The 24,919-nt window shown below is 48.1% G+C and overlaps 1 protein-coding gene across 1 annotated transcript in view; it reads right to left on the bottom strand.

Moving 5' to 3' along the window:
* The window catches only part of si:dkey-22o22.2 (neural-cadherin), a 96,107-nt gene that overhangs the window by 16,715 nt on the left and 54,473 nt on the right, over positions 1-24,919 (bottom strand). The window contains exons 6-16 of the mRNA XM_067237434.1: positions 22,173-22,422; positions 20,728-20,870; positions 19,154-19,326; positions 18,738-18,906; positions 18,417-18,587; positions 17,139-17,311; positions 13,993-14,160; positions 7,013-7,262; positions 6,307-6,434; positions 5,936-6,122; positions 4,731-4,874 (exon numbers count right to left, since the gene is read on the bottom strand). Coding sequence (XP_067093535.1) covers positions 4,731-4,874; positions 5,936-6,122; positions 6,307-6,434; positions 7,013-7,262; positions 13,993-14,160; positions 17,139-17,311; positions 18,417-18,587; positions 18,738-18,906; positions 19,154-19,326; positions 20,728-20,870; positions 22,173-22,422 — 1,956 coding nt within the window. The remainder of the gene's footprint in view (positions 1-4,730; positions 4,875-5,935; positions 6,123-6,306; positions 6,435-7,012; positions 7,263-13,992; positions 14,161-17,138; positions 17,312-18,416; positions 18,588-18,737; positions 18,907-19,153; positions 19,327-20,727; positions 20,871-22,172; positions 22,423-24,919) is intronic.

Genomic DNA, 24,919 nt, shown 5'->3' on the forward strand with positions numbered 1-24,919 from the left:
TCCTTCCAGACCCTCATCACTCTCTCTGGCACCATCGCTCCTCCAACACTCCCCACCTGGCACCCTGTGTGTGTGGTACACACACACACACACACACACAAATACAGCAACGCATGCCCAAACACATGCGTGGCCATACAATGCACAGACATGTGGCATTGGCTCTAGGAAGTGCATCGGAAAACCAATTGCTATTCATTTGACAACTCTCCTCCCCTTTCCTCTTGTCTCCACTTGTCTCCACAAATCCGATTCCAGACCACGAGCGGGCGAGAGGAGAGCGTTGGGACGGCAAAGTGAAGGCCCTCCCTCTTGGATGAATGAGAATAAGGAGATTGGTTCAAAGTGATTGTCCGTCTCCACTGTTGGGGATCTGCTTGGAGATCTGAGGTTACAGTGTGTGACCTTCGCAGAGCCTTCAGGAGGCGACATAAGGGCCGCGAGAGCCAGGGACTAGCACCGGGTGACATGGGGAGAAATGTACGATCTTATGCCTTCTAGATAGAGATGGAGGATTTGGGCATAGATTCTTGGTTGAAAAAAACGGCATTCACTCAAATACTGTCTTTTCCCTTATGTTATTCCCCTTATGATCCTACTAAAATACCTTGGATGCACACAAAGCCATGAACACGCACGCACACACACACACACACACACACACACACACACACACGGTGAGTGTTTGTAAGGCCCACTGGAGGGCCTGGCCGCGGCTCTGTTTACCAGCACGTAGGAGATTTTAGGAGACAAACACCATCTGTGTGAGACCTGTTGGGCCTTCATTACGACATGTCATGCTTCTACCGGGAGAGTGTGTGTGTGTGTGTGTGGTGTGGAGGGGGCTTAAGTGCGCCAGTGCGTCAAAGCCTCTGAGCACGATCTGCTGTGACACTGCTCTGAGTGAGTGTGTGTGTGTGTGTGTGTAGTGGTGTGTGTGTGAATGTGTGTGTCCATCGAGTGGAAGGGGAGCAGCTCCAGTGGTTTTCGCCTGCGGCGGGCCTCCCTAATGATCGGTCTGGCCATATGTTTGCCCCAGTTCCCCACCCCCATACTTAAAGTTTAAAGTAACACTGGATGCTGAAATGAAGGGTGGGGGGGGGGGGGCTGAGGGGGGGATGGGGGTAAGGGAGCGATGATTTGTTTGCACCCCTTCCCTCCACTGTGAGAAAGGTACCTCAGATTAAGGTCACTTAATCCGTGGCGCCCCCCGTAGAAAAAGATAAGGTTGTCCCTAGACACTGACCCACTGTCAGTTTCGCCAATGTCGCCCCCTCTATCAGTAAGGCTTAGTAGTAGGCGTATAAACTGATCCTGGATCTGACCTCATGGAAGAAAGTCTACCATGTTCTTTTGCAATGCGACCCCCTCCTATCCCCTCTTTCATCCACCCAATCTCTTTATCACTAATCCAGACGACATAATACCTGTTTCTAGACAAATATTGGACTAAACTCTACTCCAATTGCTTGAATTAAACCCTCAGCAGAAACATAAAATCAGCAAACCTTTATGATCTTTACAAAGTACATCCAAAAGTTCCTGATTCGGCACATTTTCCACTCGGGGGGGGGGGGGGGGATGAAAGGGGATCCTTTAAGGATGTCTGTGACAAAACACGCTGAGTCTAATCTGCTTCGAGGGGAACGTTTAACGAGGAGCCGTGAAGAATTCCCTGTCTGCTCCCTCCCCTGGGATCTGTTCCCTAATTATTTCAATTCCCCCAAGTTCCATTTGGAAGTGTAATGGGAAAATATTGGGATTTCATGGAAAAAGGGGCCTCTTGATGTGCTTTGATATGAAACACACAGGAGAGTTTTCTGGAAGAGAGTATCGGCATCACATTGATGGAAGGGCTTTCTTATGTTATACAGCCGCATCGAGAGCGTATGTAGTTTGCGGTGGGGTGTGGAGAACGCCATTAACCAAGCAGTGGAACCGAAAACTATTGATGACAAAGAAGAGGATGACGACATCATTTGGCCTTCTTTACAGAGTACGAGGAGTAACTTGTTGGATATAGGTGAATTTGCTGCAAAATATCATTGGCCATTGAAATTCATTTTGATATGAAAATGAAGAAGAATTTTTTTTTATTATCAATGTAAAAAATATTTCACAAACATAAGTCTTGACAGACAGTTACGCCCACTTCTCCATTAAAATGATCCTCGATTTGACATTCTGTCAAATTAAAACAGATATCATTTGGTTCGACGTTTCACCCTTCTCTGTGTGTCACTGTCACTATTTTTTCCTGTTGCTTGGTGGATGGTGCTTCCCTCCAGTGTGGGGCCTGTGGCACTGCCGTAGGGAACGAAGACTTCAAATCAAGAGCAACCCGTGACTTCCCCGGTCATGACCGAGACCTCTCCCGCTTACAAATCGCGCACACTCTCTGTCTCCTTGTCAACAGCCTGCTTTAACCCAGGTTTTACGCTCGGAAATGTGACTCATCTGCGTTCCAGCTGCACTTTGTTGACGCTGACAGGTGGTGATGGAAGGTGAACTTCTGTCGAGATTTAAACTACAGGTCAAGCAAACTAATCCTGTTACGGGACACAAACACACACACACACAAACACACACACAAACACCTGGAGTTCTCTATGTGTGCGTGTGTTTGTGTGTGGGTGCATATGTATGCCTATGTGGGTGTTAATGCATGTACGTGTGTGTGTGCGTGTGTGAACGTGTTTGAAAATGTCTCACCTGCGTGTGACGAGGGGAAGGATGGACACATGAGTGAGGCAGGCCAAGCTTCAACTGAACAGTGAACATTGAGGTGACTTTCCCTGGGCTGTTGGGCTAAGCCGTGTGCATAGTCACCCGAGGGTTCAGTGGTGCAACATGCTCCCATCTAACATTGTCACCTTCGATGATGAGGACCGCTGGACAGACTCGTTCCACATTGTGGCTGAACCGAAACCGAGATGACAAAGAGAGGGCGGTCGGCTGACAGGAAGGGAACAGGGAGAGACAGGGAAGGAAGCACGGCGGGATGTAGCGGTCACGAAGGAAGGCGGAGGGGTAGGAGAGAAGGAGAACGGGGACGCACGGGTTAGGGGGAGGCCACCGGCGAGTTCAAACACAACCACCATCAGCGAGCACGAGACAGTAGCCTTCAACCAGCTCCCGCCATGCCAACAGGAGAGCCGTTAGAGACTCCCTCCTTCCCCCCCCCCTCCCCTTCCCCCCCCCCCCCCCCCCCCCTCCCTGTCTGCTGCCTGGCAAGCCAGACCTGCCATGTCAGCAAGGCTAATGCTTAAAAGGATTGTGTCATGTTTTGCAGCTAATCTCACCCGCTAATACAGATCATCTCCCCACCCCCGGGCACCTGCGTTGGGGGGGGGGGGGGGGGGGGGAGAGGGTGGGGGGGGAGAGGGGGGGAAGGGGGGAGAGGGGGGGAAGGGGGGAGAGGTCAAGGTTAAGCCAAAATGGCCATCGCATTTAATACCACTCATACCTGGTCTCATAGCGAGAGAGATGTTCCTCCTAATTGGCAGAAAGAACCATTGTTGAAACCAAGGCAGATCCGGGATAAAGTCGACAGCGCAAGTGGAGGGGATAAGCCAGAATCATTTGGGAAGGAATTACTGTTGTTTTTTTTGCACTAGTTGGCTATTTTAGCAGTTCTTAATTCCACATTCAGTCTCTTACTGGGGCCGCGTGCCTCTCAGGGATCTGACTTGTTTTGTCTGAAGGAGGATGAGCCCCAGAGACGAGACAGCAGAATATTAAATACAAAACAGTAACAAAAACAAAACTGTAATCCAAAATGGTGGCCCTAAATCTCATCATGGCTCACCGGCTAAACGTAACGTAGCCTTCAAATCTATATACGACACGGAAGGTGACATTTTCACCGACACTACACTCAAGCATCTATTCCCACAAAGGATTTACTGCTGTCATTAAGAGAGCACACTCTTGTTTTTTTTATTTATTTCTTATTTATTTATTTATTTGACTATTTATCCGTTTTCAGCCGAGGAGCGAGACTAGGGACAAACACAAACAAAGAGACAAACATCAAATAACTTCCTCAGGGGGATGCTTCCCCACCTCCCACATTTACCGTTGAGATTTGCTAACAAGCTCTGACGGAGAAAAAAAATGAAGTAAAAAAAACAGGAAAACGTTCGAGTGACAGAGAGAGAGACTGGAGGAAAGAGGTTGGACGGATGGAGAGAAATCTTCTTTACCTATATTTATCTCCTGCGCCTCTTTACATCTCTAAGGAGACTGTCAAAACTCTGACAGGAAATTCGACTCGATATTCAAGAGGAGTCATGAGTGCTGAGGGAGGCACAGGGGACTTAGCATGGTGGGAAGAGTCAGTGAGAGGATCCGTCAGGCAGAGAACATGAGCAGGTGAGAACTATACAAGACAACCCCTCGATTTCTCACTTCAGTTTCAGGACACCATGCTACACAGCAGCTAAAGGGCTCAAAAGTGTTTACCGATGGGTACAGCTGCTCCTCCTATGTAGAGGAGAATATATCATGTCCAGCACCAGGACGGCTTTGAAGTTATGACTAGGACTGGCAGTGTCATGCCCAATGTTGTGCCAGCCCACCTCCGTTATTGTGCCCATGGATGTTTCACATCCAAAATGACTTTTGAGCCGAAAGGGACAAACGTGACAAACGTGTCCACGACGACGATACTTTCGCTCCATATTGATTTTCAGCAAACGCGGTCCTGTGACAAAGAAGATCGCGCTTACCTTCGTCCTCGTCATTGGCTGTCACGGTGATGAGGACAAAGCCCACTTCCTTGTCCTCTTCGACGCTGACCTCGTACACCGACTGTGCAAAAGCTGGAGCGTTGTCGTTGACGTCAGTCACGAAGACGCGGACGTAGGCCGTGTCTGTGAAGACCAACGAGAGGAGACTTTCATTCAAGAAGCTCTACGGTACACTCTTGCTCTGTCCACGTAAAAGATCATGTTCAACGTGCCTGCCCTTAACCTACTAAAGTACAACACACTTTGTAGGCTGTATGTGATGTATGGCGAAAGCTGGCTTAAACTCTACAATAATTTTTATAAATGAACATTTGTACTAATAGTATTAAATATGAATATAACAAATTGTAAAATGTGTAGAAACGTCTGACTTGCAATTAACCCTAAACTGAGCATAGTGAAGTTCCTGTTTGAATCTCTGTTTTAATAACACCTGTTGAGTTTATAGATGTTCGGACACAACTGTAATAAAAAAATCATTATCATTTGCCAATGAAATCACTGAGGACCGAGTTTAGGGGCAAGTAGGATATTACTGTGTGCCATTCGCTGAAGTCACTAAGTAACACAAAATAATGGCCTATAGACAATGCTAATTTCAACCTGACATAGAGGCAGGGGATATTAGCCTACTAAGTACTAACTAACCTTGATGGAAAAACAACAACAGTGAACCAGCTCGTCCACAAGACAAACACACACACACATAAGCACACACACACACTTACACACACACACACAGGCACATACTATCTTGGTTTCACAAATAAAAAAGCAAATAAATAGAGAGTGCTGTATTGACTGGTCTTTGGAGACCTTGACGGCTTGTGGTCGTGGGATGATTGTGAAATCATCGTTTTTTTGTTGTACCTCCATGTGCAGGTCATTATTGACCCAAAACCCAGATTAGCCATTAGCCTGTTCCATTAGCACATGGCTAACGACATCTTAATGAATGAAGTTCATCTGGATGCACTCACAACAGGGACAACGCCAGCTGGTATGTGTGTGTGTATTTGTGTGTACGTGTTTGTGTCGATCTGTTGGAAAGAGAGAGTGTTCCTGTTATCACTGCCCAGTTAGGGAACAAGTACTGTGCTATTGACTGGTTTCGTAATGGGGGCCAAAGTGATCAGTGCATGGTGTGTGTGTGTGTGTGTGTGTGTGTGGTGTGTGAAACCCACCTGTGTTAGGCTGACCCTGCTGTCCAGGTCTGGCTGACTCAGAGCTGTCTTGCGACTGGACCTCGATGAGATAGGAGCCTTTCTGTTCGCGGTCAAAGGAGGTCCGCGTGTGTATGACCCCGGTGTGGGAGTTGATACTGAAGTACTGGGAGTCTCCACTCTCATCCTTCAGTATCACATAGTTGATCTGGACCGCCACAGGGGGAAGGAGAGAAGGAAGTACTTCCGAGTTAAGTCATTGCTAATGTCTGAGAAGTGACCTAGCAATTAAGTAAGAGCCCCCCCCAAAAACGTGTTGTGACTCGATGACAGCTGCCCATGAAGGGGCCTTATGGGAGATGTAGTTACAGATCCATTGGATTTATCCTCACCAATCCGTGGAGTCCAGAGTCCAGGTCCGTGGCTGAGACCTGGGCCACAGAGGTGCCGATCTCAGCCCCCTCTGGCACGGTGGCCTCGTAGGTGGAGGACAGGAAGAAGGGAACGTTGTCGTTCACGTCTGTGGAATAGGAGAAGCCGAGGTAAAGAATCTGAAACAGGAGTTTAGCTCTATCCCTGCAAGTGTATGGTGACGGCAACTTGTGTTCCGGAGCTTTCAGTGTCCCTCAGGAACTCCCAACATAACAACACTGAAAAGTTTCTAAACCAAAACAACAAAAAAACAACTATCCAAAAGTCAAATAATTAAAAGTTCTGTTCTGTTTTCTTGGAATGTTCTTGTGATTCCCCTAAGAGAGATTTATTGGGGGTGGATGAGTCATGGTTAATCAAGTTTCAGTGCTAGCCGCTAGAGTTCTCTGTCACTGGTTGATTACCGATTTTCACCAAAAGGCTCCCATGGATTATTGCGCTGTTGCTTTCTACTGTTCTGTCTACACTTCATGTTAGGTTTTTTGCATGTCTTGTACCTCACCTCAAACAGCACCTCACCATTCCTTATTAGCTAACCAACTGGCTCTGTCTTTCTCAACCTGTCTCACTTCTTCTCTCACTTTCACTCACACACACACAGGTGCACACATATGTGCACACGCGTGTGCGCAAACACAAACATACACGCGCAGCCTCCCTTCCTACCTGTAACGTTGACGTAGACCGTGGTGAAGGAGGCCAGAGGGACGGCCGCCACGTTCTGGACGCGGACGCGGAGCGTGAAGAAGCGCGTGCTCTCGTAGTCCAGGTTCTCCGCCACCAGGATAGAGGCGGAGCCGTCGGCCCGGTTAGGTTTGATGTAGAACCTCACGGGCATGTTGGTCTCAGGAACCTGGCCCTCCTCCAGGTTGTAGGTCACTCTGGGGTCACCCAGGGGGGAGGTTGCCTTTATGGTCTGTGGGGTGGGGGGTGGGGGGGGGAGACAGGAGGGAGCAGAGGTCAAAGGGGGGGGACTTTTGTGGTTCGAAATGTGAGGCAGCAGGATTTAGAGTGTGTGCGTGTGGTTGGGTGCCAGGGAATGTAGTGTGTGTGTGTGTGTGTGCCCCAAGCAAGAAGAGGAGGGGACTAAATGAAAACTGCTTGGGCATGCTGTAAAGTCTCATAGATTAAAAAAAATCTTGGACAGGGTTTTAGTGAAAAAGAGCCAATGACAAACAAAAGTGTCTAGCTTTGGCCAAAGCTGGCTAAGATAATTAGCATTATTAGCAAGCCGGCCTAACGAAATCAGCACAAACGTCACTCTTCCTTCTGCTGACTCCAGTGGAGGAATACATTAGACACACTCCCAGCACCATCCATCAACGTTCTTATTGAACTGATATTGACACGTTATGGAGTCACTTCTACGGAAAGAAAATCAGCACTGGACTTTTCTGCTCTGAAGGGAGGCTGCATGGTTTTTGCAATGCTCCCAATCTCTTCCTCCTTTTCTGAGGGAATTAGTCGAGCGTAGAGAACCCAAAGTGACAGGAAATTATATGGGGAAGTCTATCGCTGTAACGCACACCTGAGCACAGAGGGGGCCCACCGATGGGATTTCACAGACATGGTGTCACGGCTATTGATGCCCCCCTTTTCCTTCCTGCCAGTATAAGTATGGTCAGCTGTGACTAGTTGGAGAGACTTTCTTTGCAGTTTTATATGAAACATCTGACACAGGATGGTGAAAAAAAATCTGAAAGAAGCAAGAGAAAAACCATCAATCCTTCTTTCTCTTCAATTATTTTTCCGTCAAGTATTCTTATGAAATCTGACAATTTTGAATAGTCGTCTAAAAGTTTTTCAACTTTCCGCAAGTGTTGCATGGCCTCATTGCTGCAATGAAAATGACAATTTACCTTCCCAGACTTCATAGCCTGTATGTATACTTCTGCTCAACTTTTTTAATAGAAGGATATTATGACGATCTCTCTATCCACTCCATGCATGACAGATGCTAAACAAATCCAAGACCATCAGGATTAACATTGTTCTAAACAAATTCATTTTTGGGACACAGCCATATACTTTCTGAAGCAAAGTTATCTATTTCTTCAAGGGTTCCCTAAAAATTAATGACAGAAATAAATTGGAACATCTGTTAATAATAATAACAATAATACAATGTGGTAAACACTGCAATTTTGCACATTTACACATTTAAGTCCGTTCAAGAAAAAGACTTCTTCAACGGCAGGCCTAACCATCTATGGCCATGTTAGAAGACATGTAACGTCTTGAAAGAGGGGTTGAAATGGGACATCCTTTTCAGTCTGTCTGTGTATGTGTGTATGTGCGTGTGTGTGTGTGTTTGTGTCCTAATGAAATGGTCTGACCTACAAGAACAGGAAGCACAAGTGCACAGAGCTTTTAAGACCCATGTTCTCTTGGCCACCGACAGTTGTCCTTGCCTTGCCACAAAGCTGCCCTACGTGTGTGTTAGTGTGTGTGGGTGTGTGCGTGCGTGTGTGTGTATACAGGGAGCTTTTAAGGCTCATGTTGTCCTTTCCCTGCCACCCAGTCAGAGAGTCACAACCTTGACAGGGAAGGATTGCATTAGCCATGGCTGAATGAACCCCACTACCCCGCTCATTCTGCTTCGATCGAGCCAGAGCACGCACACACACACACACACACACAAACATACACCCACACAAACACACGCATGGCAACCCACAAACACCCACTTACACACACACATACAAACACACAAACACATTTGGTCAGACACACACACACACCATTAAACTCTGTCACCACTTGCCGACAAACAGAATTTAAAAGAACAGATGCACAAATGTTGATCACTCACTCTCTCTCACACACACACACACACACACACACACACACACACACACACACACACACACACACACACACACACACACACACACACACACAGACACACACACACACCTCACTGCTCAACGGATGACAATCCCGAGCCTCAGCATATTCTGCTTAGCAGGTCATTTAGGATGCACAGAAAGAGCTTACAGCAGAGAGAGTTCTAATAGAGTGGTAGCCTTTGACTTTGTGTTGTGGAAAACACAAGCGTTCAATCTTTTCATTGACTGAGGTGGCACTGTTCTTGGATTCTGACCAAAACAAAAAGTTGAGAAACTGGAAAATCTAGATGGTACAGAATGGATCTTTTGCCTCCTTGGTTGCGCGAGGGTGAACTGTGATCAGCTGTCAGCGAACTCAAGTCTGGGCAACTTTTGAAAGGCCTTTTAGAGAGCAGCAAAAAGGAAAAAGAAACAGGAACATTTTCTTTTTCAGAAACAAAGTGAAGACACTGTCATGACAAGCGTCTCTCTGACCCTCTGAGAGGCCACCTTGACTTATAGTTTGAAAAGCTTTGAAGTTTAGGACATGAACCGAAGGTAGTCATTTTACATGTTTTGTGTTCCCGACTCTGAGCTACAGAAAGAATGAGAGCGAGAGACTGGGAGAGACAGAGAGAGAGAGAGAGAGAGAGAGAGAGAGAGAGAGAGAGAGAGAGAGAGAGAGAGAGAGAGAGAGAGACTGGGAGAGACAGAGAGAGAGAGACAGCTGGGAGGACACCTGAAGACAAAGTGACACCGAAAAGCTCTCAGACTTCCCTTTACGACTCAGTAGAGGAGCAAAGCCCAAGCTCGACCAGCGCTAGCAAACTAGCATGTTAGTGCCTTCTAGTCCATGGGGTCTCCAGATCTCAGATCTCAAGTGCCCTTTGGAAGGAAAACCCACCCCCTACTTCTTGTCTGCCTCAACTTTACGAAGGGAAAAAAACTAGACAAAATAATGCATTTTTAAAACTTTTGCTTCAAGAAACTCACTGTGTTGGAATATTCATGCCAACAAGGGTTTTGCTTTAATAATACATTTTGATTATCTGCTGAGAAAATACAAACTTGTCCAACCTCTTGTATCCCACCTTTATATCACCCCCCACATCCTCCTGCTTGTTGCATTGTGTGGGGGGAGTGCAGAACTGTGGCATGATGGGATTGATACACTATTATCTTGCTGGCATGCTACAGAACAAGGCCCCTTAATTACTTCCTCAAGGTTGCAATTACTGGGTTTGGAAATTCACTAATTATCCTTTCTTGAGATAATTCCACAATGAGAGGCTCGATATTTAAATTTTTAATTAGGGAGACGGAGAGATACACGGATGCAAGAGTAGAGGCGAGAGGGGAAAAAGAGAACGAGGGAAAGAGGGAGAGATGGAGAGAAAGCGAGGGAGTAGATGAATAGAGGCACTCAACGCGCACAACAAGACAGCTCAGCGATGCTAATGAATGCATTATACTGTTTAACAAGCCTAATTTGTATTTAGAGTTCTAAGGATGAATTACTGTGAAGGCTCCCAAAGCACAGAACAGATTTGAACAGTCAGTTGCTACAGTTACCCCACACCGGGGAGTAAATACTGTACTTAGAAGAGCGAGGGAGAGAAAGAGAGGAGAGAGACGGAACCACTCAATGTAATTGTTCTGAAGTGCTTTGTTGTTCTAGTTTTATTAGTGGATACATTAGATTGGGTGAGTGTGAGAGAACAAGACCAGGGGGAGAGGAATAGAGATAGAGAGGGGGAGGACTGAAGTAAAGGCATAGAAAAGAGTGTGCGAGAAATCTAAAGTGTTGTTTGTTACTATCCTCCATTGAGTGTTGGGAATGTTAAGAAGTGTGTTCTGTTAACAGGAGGGTGGCTAGACTACTGCCATGGAAACTCCCGACGGTTCTCATAAACTGTTTGTCTAATCGACCAATCGAAAGCTAGCATTGATCACCATTGGAAAAACAGTGCATTCAAACACCAGCTCATGGAACCATCACACTAACCAGGGGGTCAGATGGCTGCCGGTTCGATTCCTGGCCGTGAAAAATGACGTTCTGTCCTTGGGCAAGGCACTTCAACCTATTTGCCTCGGGGGAATGTCCCTGTACTTACTGTAAGTTGCTCTGGATGAGAGCGTCTGCTAAATGACTAAATGTAAATGTAGCCCGTGAAACAGGGGGAAAAGGATGTTTGCAAAAATGAAAAGTGAAGAAGTGAGTGATGAGAGGAAGAAAACAGAAAAAAGAAAGAATGAGGAAAAGATATAGAGATAGAGGGAGAGAAAGAAAGTGCATCTCTCTATGAGAGATTCTTAGTCATGACATGGCAGAGGTTATAACAAGACAGTCAAAGACTTGTCAAAGCTTGTAACATCCATAGACACATATATGTGTGACTATAGGTGTGGTTTTCAGAAGAATAGAAACTTTCTTCTAACATATCATTGGTATCAGATTATTTAGTGCTGCACGTATCAGGCTGAATGTCTTTCAAACTAACTGGCTAGGCATGAGGATGGCATAGCCTACAGTTCCTGTGGAAAGTTTGGAAACACCTACTCTTTTATTGTTTTGGAGAGACACATGCATGTTACTATTGTTTAATGCAACAAATTAGATAATGTAAAGGTATGAAGATTTACTTTGACCAAAATGTACAGATTACACAACTTGAACATGTAATTGTCTTACTGTGACATTGTAAATTAAAAGCTGCACCTTCCAAAATATCTTTTGAGACTGTTCTACAGCAGATCCTATCCAAATGTATAGATTGCGCACTCCATTCCACTGCGCTCCAAAGCCCTCGTGAAGAAACACAAACAGCACAACAACACCCTCCTGGCCCTCCACCTCCTGAAGAGAGGACAGGAAAGTGCGTTGATGGCGACTGATGAGACAATAACACCCCCCCCCCCTTTCCCACACACACACACACACACACACACACACACACACACACACACACACACACACACACACACACACACACACACACACACACACACACACACACACACACACACACAGCCTCTTCAAAAGGTTGAAGGAGCCCATATAACTGATATGTTGATTTCTCTCTCTCCTCTCCTCTCCTCAACCTCGTTGCCTCGTCTCATCCCTGGCAGCAGTGTAATTAACTGATCACATTAGCGCTGCTAAATCTGAAGCAACAGCCCACCTTGCTGCAATCAACACTGTGGTGGCGGAACGAACGGACGGGCGAACAATCGGGGAGATCGAGGTGGAGTGGAGAGAGAGAGAGAGAGATAAATCTACATATCAGTTATATGGGCTCCTTCACCCTTTTGAAGAGGCTGAGGGTGTGTGTGTGTGTGTGCGTGTGAAGGGGGGGGTGTTATTGTCTCATCAGTCGCCATCAACGCACTTTCCTGAGAGAGGGGAAAAGGCATGACCAAGGAGGAGAAAGATTGATGCTCTGAGGAGGAGAAAACGAAGAGAGACGGGGACAAGCAAGGAGAGAGGGAGCAATGGAGAGGAGAAACTGAGAAGAGCCTGACTTGGCTGCAGACCAAGTTTGGAGCAGTGGCTCGACATCGCAAAAGAGAAGGTCGGCAAGAAAAACAACAGGGGAGACATTTTGGAGTTCTGTGGAAGTCCAGCTTCGAAGGTCACATCTGCGTGAAGAGGTTCACGTATACAGCATGGCAGACCTTATTTTCCACCCCTTTCCTCCATCCCTTTCTCTTTCACTCCCTCTTTCTTTCTTTCTTTCTCTCTCTCTCTCTCTCTCTCTCTCTCTCTCTCTCTCTCTCTCTCTCTCTCTCTCTCTCTCTCTCTCTCTCTCTCTCTCTCTCTCTCTCACTGAATATATCAGGGACATGAGCTGTCTGAGGACAAACACAGTAATTAAGCGTCTTCCTGGCTACGGTTTTCGGCAACAACAAACCCTTGAAGAGCCTGAACGAGCCGAGTGTATAATTTGATCTCCTTCCCTCTCCTCCATCCCTTTGTCCCTGCTGTTGAGGACTGACAGACATGCAGCTAGGGTACACCTGCATCTACCACACCTCTCGGATCCGCACATGTCGTGTCTACCACACCTTTCTGGCACAGCTGTACCCAACACCATGTCTATGATACAAACGACTGGCATACCTGTGTCTTATTTTAAAAAGAACTCGCCGCGATGAAAGAATTCACCCTGAGGGGGGACTGCATATTTTAGACTTTTGAAACATCAGCACGCCATCCTTCCTGACGTGAGCAAATTACAAGCGGGCGTACGCGACCGCGCGGGCGAGATGAGGAGAGCGCTCGGGGGGATAGACAGAGATGGAGGAGGGCGATGTGGCATTTTTCGGTGGTGTTTTTTTTCTTTTTTCGCATCAGGTGAAACAGAGCCAGGGTTGTGCACTGTGCAAAAATGTTTGGAAGCGCTTGGCTAAACATGCTGATGACAGGGGAAGGAGAGAGCTTCTGCCAGCGCACCTCAAGGCTTCGTTAACTGATGAATAGGCTGCTTGTACAAGCCCGGGTGGTCTCACAAGACCCACTTCTACACCCCACACACAATCCCCCCCCCCCCCCCCCCCCCCCCCCCCCCCCCCCATAAAAAAAGGGAGGAAAATATCGAGGTAGGTGAAGCGTCTGTCCAGGGAGGGGGCTACACACTCACTGTGTGGGGGCTGGCAACATTCCAGAACCCAACGCACACCCAAAACACACATGCACAAGTTCTATATTCATCCATCACTACGAGTCCACACGCAATTTCCACGAGTAAACATCCGTTCTAGAACAGGTGTGTATTCACAAGTACCAGTGGTACCTCACGAGGGCTTGTTTTCACCCACCACTATCTTGGCGTCTCGGACGGTGTTCTCGGGGACGGTGACCCAGTACTCGGACTGCTCCCACTGGGGGGGCTGGTTGTGGACGTTGGTGATGATGACGGTGAGCTCCACCGAGCTGCTCCGGTTGCCCCCGTCCGTGGCCACGATCTGCTGGCTGATCCTCGATGTCTACATGGGGTCAAGAGAGAGGGGGGTCAGGGAGAGTTAACAGATCAGACTGGGGGAGACATGGTTGACCCTGAGACGTGGTGTTGACCAGGGCGTTTTGAAGATGACCGTGGCGTATGGAGCAATCTCATTAAACCTTTGTTTGTTTTGGTTAGAACCTGAAATCTTTGTCAGTGTTATGACCCTCCAGTCCAACTTCCCTCAAGACCAGACCCTTCAACACTCCTGTCTGACCCGCGTGGGGAAGGAAGGAAAGAAGAAAGGAAGGAAGAAAAGAAGAATGGAAGGAAGGATGAAAATAAGGAAGGAATGAAATGCTGTCAAACGATTGAAATATTTAATTGCGATTAATCGCATTAATGTCACAGTTAACTCGCGATGAATCTAGGGTTACCAGATTTGAGTTTGTGAAAAAGAGGACACTTCGTCGCGTCGTCGAGGGGGGGGGGCTCTACAGTCAGACCTCGCGCAAGAAGGTGGAACGTAAGGGAGATACCCTTTCCGAAACTTGTAAGGGCGTAATAGTTTGTGAAAGACCCAGAGGAACACAACTATCCGACGAGGCAAAATCCCGGACAATTTTGGAATCCCTGCCGGGACGCATGTTTTTGGTCTTGAAAAGAGGACATGTCCGGGTAAAAGAGGATGTCTGGTCACCCTAATTAATCGCAATTAATTTTATCTATTCTAAATGTCCCTAGATTTCTTTTTGTCCTATTATTTTTTCTAATTTTAAAGCTCTTATCAACATGGAAAAGTGGATTCGGATTGCTTGGTGCAAATGTTTTATTGAAAACAACAATCGCCTGGCTTTGACGAGGGGGCGGAGAATTCGCATCAGCTGTGTGCTTGGCCATCGAGTGGTATTTCAGACTGGACGGGCTGCGATGATAGCTCAGTTCACAACGACACAACACACAGATCACTTTGGTCTTGTCAATGGAACCATTTGGCAACTTTTTAAAAGTAAACTTTCCATTCAGAATCTTATTGGCATCCATTTCGGCATCTCGTGCTCGCCATCCACTCAAAACGTAACGTTAGCCTACTACTCTCAAAGAGTATAGAAGCACAAGTCAATATAAGTTCTTTGCTACTCTTTAGCCGGCTCGTAAGCCCAAACAAGTGTGTGCAGCGTGCCTGTTCTTTTGTTTCCGGTCTAGCTAGATCCGGTGTGGTGTTATAGTTTTTCTAACGTCAGTAGTTGTTGCAACAGCATGTAAAAAAAACAAAAAAGTTTGCTAGGCCAAAAATATTTTTTTTATCTCACGATAAAAAAATGAACGCCGCTAAAATGGGTTTGCATTAACGCCATTAACTGACAGCACTAGTGATTTTGTATGAATTTTTTCATATATGTAATTACCACAAAAGGAAGGATGGAAGGATGGAAAGAAAGTTAGGAAGGATGAAAGGATGGAAGGAAGGAAGGGAGCAAGGGTGGAAGGTTTTTTAATGAAATGACACCAAGGTCAGTGAGTCTAGCGAGAGAGTGGGGTGCTGCTGTGAAATCCCCCCTTGACCTCTTTTCCCAGTGGGCCCGTCAAAGCTTGTCCGCGTCAAGCTCAGACGGAGACCCCCGTTAAGAGCAAAAAGGTGTTTGATGGGAATCAGGCATGAATATTTCACTGAGTGGTCACCTGGAGCTTCACCCCACTGACACTCTAGCTCCCTTCTTCTCTAGACCACCCTTTACTCTATACCTCTGTTTCTCTCTGTGTGTGTGTCTCTCTACCCTCTCTCTCTCTCACTCTCGCTCTCTTTTAACCTCTGTACGGTATACCTCTCCCTCCCTCCCTCCCTCCCTCCCTCCCTCCCTCCCTCCCTCCCTCCCTCCCTCCCTCCCTCCCTCCCTCCCTCCCTCCCTCCCTCCCTCCCTCCCTCCCTCCCTCCCTCCCTCCCTCCCTCCCTCCCTCCCTCCCTCCCTCCCTCCCTCCCTCCCTCCCTCGAGAAGGGACAGTGAACATGAAAATTAGCAGGAAGAGAAAGACAGGGAAGGGTAGAGAAGAAAGCACCGGAAACTGAGCGAGAGAGAGAGAGAGAGAGAATGAGAAAAGACGGTAAACCGTGGGAAGGGGAGCTCAGGGTAGACAAAGCCCAACCCTATAAATAAAATGTCACTGCACGGTGTCAACTCTCCCTCTGCCTGGAGGAAGACAAGGAAATGTCGGACAATACACACACACGTGAGCCCCCGCACACACACACACACACAAACACACAAACTCAAAGATACGAACCAACACAACACAGACACAAACACACTCACAAAAACAAAAGACATTAACCAAATCAACACACACGCGAGAGCACACAGACACACTCACTAATGCATTTATGCATGTGCGAATACAATAGCTCCCCCTTAGGCTTCTTGTACGATACATTGAATAGCTATATATAAGTCTATAGAGAGACAGGGGGTATTGTTGCTGTTCTAGAACTTGCCATGTTTGATATGTCTCCACACAAGCAGACCGGAAGAGACACAAGGTGTGTGTTAGTCTCGCTGGATGATATCAAGCCCATGCAGGGAATCAGCTTGTGAAGATGGGAACACAAAGGAGTAGCAAACACACACACACAAAACACCACTGCCAAACATAATCGAGCAGGTGCTCTCAGATGCACATGCAGTACGTTATGACGGAGTGTTGTGCAGACAAACAACCCTTGCTCACACACACACACATACACACACACACACACACACACACACACACACACACACACACACACACACACACACACACACACACACACACACACACACACACACACACACACACACACACACACAGGGGACCAGGTTTGACTGGTGGGTATTCCATGAGCTCCCTGACCATCTCCAATGAGAGGTGTAGGGAGGAGAAGAAGGGCCTCCCTTTCTAGAAGGATGCATTTAGAGAGTATTGAAACAGGGCCAATTCTACACTCGGCCAAAAATCAATTGAGTCAGAGTCAGTGTTAGTGCTCACCTGTGAGATGGGGTGGTTGACGTACACCCAGCCTGTACTGGGGTTGATGTGTAGGTAGGCCGGCTTCTGGCTTGACAGCGAGTAGGTTATGGCCGCGTTACTCCCCTGGTCGTCGTCGTGCGCCGCCGCCCGCAGGAAGCTAGTCCCCACCGGTGTGTCCTCGCGCAGGAAGTCTGCCAGGGGGAGGGGCGGGGGAGGTTTGGGCGGTACATTAATATTCCTCCAACATTTCAGATACAAACAACCGCAACATCAAAGGCAACAACAGAAAGAAAAAGAAAAACTTATAACCGACAGTTTCCTGTTTTCACAGCATCTCGAAATGAATCCGCATCCGAGAAATATTTCAATCTCCTCGCTAAATAGTTAATAAGGCACACTCTGGCTCGGTCGGGGTAATTTTTTCCTAATCTGACGAAAAGGCTTTCTGACATGGTGCTTATCAAAACACATATTTGCGCACATAAACAAACAAGAACCCATGAGAGTTGAGAAATATTTCATCAGCCTAAAAGAGCTTTCCAGGATTACCTTGACGATTAAAAAAAACATATCTGGAAATGACTTTGTCGGGGGTGTTAAGGGTTGCCGGTTAAATCTTATACCCTTTCATGAAATTGCTTAACCTTGAAGGGTGTCAAACCATAGACAGTGGATTAGGCTAGAGCGGAACATTCATTCCCTTTCCTGTATATTTGCTTGTTTTGCTGTCCAGACCCATTCTGAAAGCTTTCAACTTTGACCTGTTCACATGGGCCAAAACAAGCGCATGAAGGGGAGACCTGACACGAATCGTCCAGGCGTCAAGTCTATGACCCAGAAAGCGAGAGGTTGAGAGGGGATTTCTCATTTCCCATATTGTGTTTTAGAAATGAATAAATTTTTTATGCTCGGTGGAATACCAAGCATAAAGGGCTTAGTAAGCACTTGTTGGGGGAGAATTGCGTTAATGGTAGGATTGCTTAGGGAACAGAAACCTGTTTTTTATGCTTGGACAACTCTTGGCACTGCACTGTGCCGTAGCTCCATAAAATTCTGCATTACTTAAGCAACCATATGCCCAAGTAGCACAATGACAATCATATTGTTTATAAAAATCCCAAAGCTACCCCTACCTCCACTTTTCTGGCTAACCTCTACCTTTATCCATCTCTAGCTCCCCCTTTTTAGTCACCTTCATTGTTGACAAAGAACCAGCTGGAATGGACGCCAAAGTAGGTGAGCTAGCCGTGGAAGAAATGACCATGGTGAGGGTCATGTGACGGAGATGAGCCTTACACTGGTAGCGGCTGTTCTCGAACTTGGGGTCGTTGTCGTTCTGGTCGGCGATGAGCACGGTGATCTGGCAGATGCCGATGAGGGGCTCCTGGGCCATGTCGGTGGCGGTGACCGAGAGGGCGTACTCTCTCTGGCGCTCACGGTCAAAACTCACCGTGCTGCTGATCACACCTACAAATACACACACACACACACACAGTGACAACACGAGGTTAGCCCGCACACACACACCGCACACAGAACACATGGGGTTAACCCGGATACACACACTCATAACAAAACTGCTGGGAAACAGGCGCGCCCACCACCAGCCTCCTTCACCTGTGTCCGGGTCGATGTCGAAGGCCGAGGACGTCCCGTCGCGGTGCATGATGCCGTATTTGACCTCTCCGTTGACCCCCATGTCTGCGTCGAGGGCGTGCACGCGCAGGACGAACGTCCCTGGCGGCTGGTTCTCCAGCACGCCGGCGTTCACGCTGTAGTTGTGGCACTGAGGGGCGGACGAGGTCCCACATACAACGACTTAGCTACAATGTTGCTGGGAGACCCCCGTGTATAGTAATGGCTGTAGTCATGCCGACTTGGCAGCTGTGAGACACTTTTCAAATCTATAAACCAAAGGCACTCCCCCCCCCCCTCCTTCCAACCCACACGAATACCAAACCCTCCTCCCCAACACACACATGCGCCCCTCCCTCCCATCAACACACACACACACACAACCTTCTCTCTCTCACCTCCTGAAAAACCGGCTTGTTGTTGTTGATGTCGTTGATGCCGACTATAACCTGGGCGGAGCTGCTGAGGGGGTAGGGCCCGCCGGCGGCGTTGTCGTCCGTGGCGGTGATGTTCAGGACGTACTGGGGCCCTCGCAGCCGAGGCGGCGGGCTCCGTCGCAGCTTGATGATGCCTGAACAACAACGACGACACGGACGTCTGTGAGACCACAAGACGGCTTTTTGTACAAACACCCACATCCGGGCGCATCTCGGCTGCCACCTCGCAATTCATTATGGCTTGAGTTACTGTGTGTGCTTGTGTGTCGGGTGGAGGGTGGGGAGGATGGGGAGTTACAAATCAAAATGAAACTGAATTCTTTTAAGTGACATTTTACCAGTCGAGCAAGCCAAAGGCCAACTGTGTGTGTGTTTGTGTGCATGTCACTGTGGGGGAGCGGCGAAGCGGCACAGAGGTGGCGATAAGGCAGACAGGGGCTTAAGCATTAGCCAGTGTTTCCCCCTCGGTGACGAGAAGGGGCTTTTGTAAACAATGATAACCACAAGATTGGAGCCGCTTGCAGGATGGGGAGGTAGGATGAAGTGGGGGTCTGTGTAGAGAGAGAACTCACACACACTCCACACAAATATGAAGACTGAACATAAATGTCTTCATACACACACACAAACACAGTTCCTCGCTTTTCTACATGACTTTAGTCAGGAAAAACAATATAAGCTGTTGAGATGGAATTCTCTGGAATGACAGAGACTAACGGAGACACTCAAAAGGTGGTGCTTGGAGACAAGAACCAGGAACGCTCGTTACAAGTGTGTGTGTGTGTGTGTTCTGGAATCAATTCGCATAAGATCTTATAATGTTTTCACAGGACTGTCTGTGTGTAAAAGTGTGTATGATCAATATTGTGGTTTTGTAATACCAATTAAAGGGGAAAAGTGTCACTTTGTTTGATTACTATCAATATAATCCTATTTTTTATTATGATGTATATTCTATAGAAGAAAGCCATCGTTGATCATCACTAGAGACATGTAAGACTGTAAGATGCCTCAATCTTTATTCCAGATCTTAACACAACACAGAGACAGAACAGCCCTCTAGCTAGCAGGACGACGTTGCAGGCTACTGTTTGACAGAATGGAAAGTAACACTTACATATAGGGTGTGTAGCCAGGGGGCAATGTCTGGAGGTCTATCTTATCAGTCCTTTAATGGCTGAGCTCAATGAGGTCAGTAAAGCTGTATTTCTACACTATTCTGTAGTCACGTGTCTTCAGGTTGGTCCACTGAGGAGAGAGAGACCCAGACTGGGCGTCCCAGCTGTGATTGTGTACGCGGCGATGAATACCCATAATCCAGTCGAGGCGGCGCTCACTTCAGCTTGAGTGGGAATTCAGAGACTCTGAGTTCCAACACCGGTCCGGAACCCGGGGTTACTACCTTCCTCTCACTACAGTGTCATTCACGACAACAACCAGGTGTACCACATAAACACAGTAGTCAAATCTGAACGACCACCTCCGCGCGTCTGCGTGTGTGAGGAGGAGAGGACACGGGCGTCCCCATCGCCCACCTTTCTGGTTGTCCAACTCAAAGTTGCTGTCCTCGTTCCCCCCCGTGATGGCGTAGGAGACGCCGTCGCCGTCTGGGTCCTTGGCGTGGACGATGGCCACAAGCGTGTCCGGGCCGGCGTCCTCCGACAGGAAGGTCTTATACCTGGGTGGGAGAGAGGGGTCAGGGGAGGGTGGAGGGATGGGGGATGGAGAGGAAGGTGGTGGTGGAAATGGGGGAGGGGGAGGGGGAGGAAGGGATGGTGAGAAGAGACACTCAACACAAAGTCTTCATTAAATACATTTTGGGAAACAAATCCTGGACGGCCAGTAAAATAACATAAAGCTGTAGAAAGAAAAAGAGAATTGTGGCAGGGCGAAAGAGAGAATTTACTGATAGAAAATACTGAGAGACAGAGGACGAGAGAGACAGAGATGGAGAGAGAGAGATGGAGAGGGAGAGAAGGGAGGTATGGCTGGACGGAGAGAAAACCCACTCGTTCGGGAAGATCCCCAAACCACACCATCTGTTCCCCTCCCCAGCCCTCTGAAGTGGCTCCTCTGACGCCTCTAGCCTCGCCCAGCCCCTGAGAACACACACACACTCACACACACACAAACAAGCACACAACCACATTTGCATACACACAATCACAAATGCACACACACCCCGAATGTGCACACGCACAGACAATACATACACGCGCACACAAACGCACCCCCCCCCACACACACACACACACACACACTCTCTCTGCCCATGTTTAATTGATGCGTCTCTTCGCCACCCAACAATGCTGTGTTCTGGACAGGCTTGCTATTCGGTACTACAGCAGCATGGCTGGCCTGCGCCTCAGCGAGACGTCATGCCAGTGTGTCAGTGCTGGCACGCTGAGAGGATTTCTCCTCGTCTCCAAATGGCTGTCCCTGCTCACGGCGACGATGGCTGAATGCCACCTCCCCGGACTTGACGTCGAGAAGCAAAAAACGTGTGCTGTGTGTGCGTGCACAACGTGTTTGCGTGTTTGGATGTGAAAAAGAGATGAGGCGAGGGGAGAGAGAGAAGGAGAGACAGAGACAGGGAGATAGAGAGGGAGGAAGACCGAGAGCATGGGGAGCTTGGGAGGGCGGGGTGTCATGGAGGACAGGGAGGTGAAGATGCGGAGGGGAGATGCTAACGAGAGGGTAATAATAACTTTCCCAGTCAACGCTGCTCAGGGTGCAAACAACAAGCAGGTGATAGAGTGAGAAGATGAGAAAAGAGTGGGGGGGGGAGGAGAGAGGAGAAAGTGCGCGAGGGAGAGGGAGGAAGAGGGGAGGTGACAGACAGAGCGGGGTGTGGGAGGAAAGAGATAGACACGAATTAAAGGGAAAGAAACACAATAGCTCAAATATATTTTTGGAAACGACGGAGAGGGGTGACTGGGGATGGAGGGATGAGGACTGAGAGAAGGAGGGATGGACCTACACAGTCTGGGAGAAGACGGGACACTCGTCGTTGGTGTTGGCCATCCGGATGCGTATGGAGGCGGTCCCGGTGCGTGGCGGAGTCCCGTTGTCCACGGCAACCACCACAAACTCATACATGTGATTGGGCCGCTCGTAGTCCAGCCTCTGGCTAGGACTGACCACGCCCCTGGAAGTGATGTCAAAGTCCGGACTCTGGATGAAGTAGGAGAGCTCGGAGTTGAGACCTGTGTCGCAGTCGCGAGCGAGGACTGGACGAGAACAGGAAGATCATCATCATCATCATCACCATCATCATCATCATCATCATCATCATCATCATCATCATCATCATCATCATCATCACCATCATCATCATCACCACCATCATCATCATCATCATCATCATCACCATCATCAACATCATCACCATCATCATCATCATCATCTTCACCATCATCACCATCATCAATACAGGAAATCTCACACACACGGCCCACTCACAAATCCTCAACCACACACACACACGCCCCCCCATAGCTGCACAAACTTTACATGTAAACGACAGCCATGTCTGCAGGACCCCTGTCTGTGTGTGTGTGTGTGAGGAGTGTGTGCTGCAGCTCAGAAGCCATCTGCTGTGGACTGCTGTTGACGGGTCTAGATCAAACAGGCCGGCTTCAACAAGGCTTTGCTGTCATTAGGCATGGAGCCAGAGCTGAGTCCTTACGAATTACACCTTCAGGCCCACAGAGTGTCTCACACACACACACACACACACACACATTTATGTTTTATGCACACAAGCACACATGTTCCCTCATGTTCCTTCACCCACGCTCGGACACAACACGGCTACTCGGGATGCTAGGACGTCACACATGTGGACATCCAACCCAGGCCCACTTGGGCCAACGTGTTTTCCCCTCAGCAATCTTTGCTTCACGGCTCTTTTGATATCCCTTCGGAAAACTCTGGTTCCTTCTGCTCTTCAAAGTCTCTGTCCCTCTCACGTGGTACGGTTTGGAAGCCGGTTGCGAACTCGTCCGTGTGTGAGCGAGCATCAGTATGTGCGAGACGGTGTCATTGTGTGTGTGTGCCTATATACATGTACAGTTTTTTGTCCCACAAGCGTGTGTGTGCAGCTAATGTGTGCATAAGCAGGAGCGCGAGAGCTCGAGGCCAGGACAGACATGGATCATAAAATATACACCGGCTAATATAACCGGCATCTCTTCAGGCCGCCTATTACCATTGTTCATGAATAGACAGGAGTACTGAGGTTTGAGGAGAGGCGGAATTAAATATAGAAGGAAAGACAAGGAGTACTGTGGCTGTGGGGGGCAATACACACAAGGGATCTGTGCCTGTGTGTGTGTGTGCGTGTGTCTGTGTGTGCGTGTGTCTGTGTGTGCGTGTGTCTGTGTGTGCGTGTGTCTGTGTGTAGATGGAAGTGTTTGTGGGATCTGTTGCTATGCATGGATGTTTGGTCTTGGTCTTGTGTGTGTATGTGTGTGTGTCTTAGTGTGTCTGGGGTTGAGTGAGTGTGGGGGAGACTGAGGGGGGTTGAGGAGGAGTCAGAAGGGTTACCTCAGTGGTAGAGAGCGTGCTGGCCAGGATGTTGTGTGACTGGTGAGACAGACGGGTCTCTCTCTGTTACAATAGCTCTTATCAAAAACCAGGACCCAGTATGTAGACCAATCCTGATTTAAGGTAAAAAGCAAAGATAATCTCACTTGCTCTTTCCTCTCTCTCCTCTCTCTCTCTCTCATTTCTCCCACTCTTTCCCTCCTCTGTTTCTCGGCACTTTCTCTCCTTCACTCTCTCCCTCTCTTTCCCAATTACATGTTCTCCCTTTTATCTCTCTCCTTTTCTTCCCCTCTTATTTCTTCCGTCAGTTCTGTCTCCTTGCCTGCCAATCAAATGTTCAGCGTTAAGACTTGAGATGTGTGTGTATCTGTGTGTGCACGGGTGTTCGAGATGGCCGTGCAAGGAACCAATTCTGTCAGGGTTTCTTAAAATACATACAACACGCACACTCTCTCACACACACACAGTGTGTATGCAGCCAGAGCACGCATCGTGTGAGTGAGCGACAAAGAGCGACAGGCATGTCTGTCGACGTGGCGATATGCAAAAAAGCTGCATATTCACCATAATTGAATTTTCATAAGCACGCAAACAAATTCACACATCCCAACGCCACAATACACCCCCCCCCCCCAACACACACACACCAACACACAAACAAACACACACAGACACAGTCCCATGCCAGCTTGTGCATCTGCTTCAGAAAGCATGCCGCGGACACTGGATCATCCTGTCTTACATCCGCCCCTTCTCTCTCTCTCTCTTTCTCTCTCTCTCTCTCTCTCTCTCTCTCTCTCTCTCTCTCTCTCTCTCTCTCTCTCTCTCTCTCTCTCTCTCTTTCTCTCTCTCCCTCTCCAAAGCCTATTGCTTCTGAAGAGAACAAAGGCAGAATTAAAGATGGATAATCGTTCGGGTCACTGTGGCATGCATACACTCACTCACACACACACACACACACACACACACACACACACACACACACACACACACACACACACACACACACACACACACACACAGACACACACACACACACACAAAGGGGGTATTTTCTTCTCCCTCTGATCCGGTGAGCTCAAAGTGGGGGATATTGTTCTCCTGCACCCCCAGAGAAGCTAGATGTTAGCGATTACCACTGACAGTTTCCTACTGAGTTGGAGTCATCACTGCATGCTA

Source organism: Osmerus mordax, chromosome 6 (assembly GCF_038355195.1).
Source record: "Osmerus mordax isolate fOsmMor3 chromosome 6, fOsmMor3.pri, whole genome shotgun sequence".
NCBI classification, from domain to species: domain Eukaryota; kingdom Metazoa; phylum Chordata; class Actinopteri; order Osmeriformes; family Osmeridae; genus Osmerus; species Osmerus mordax.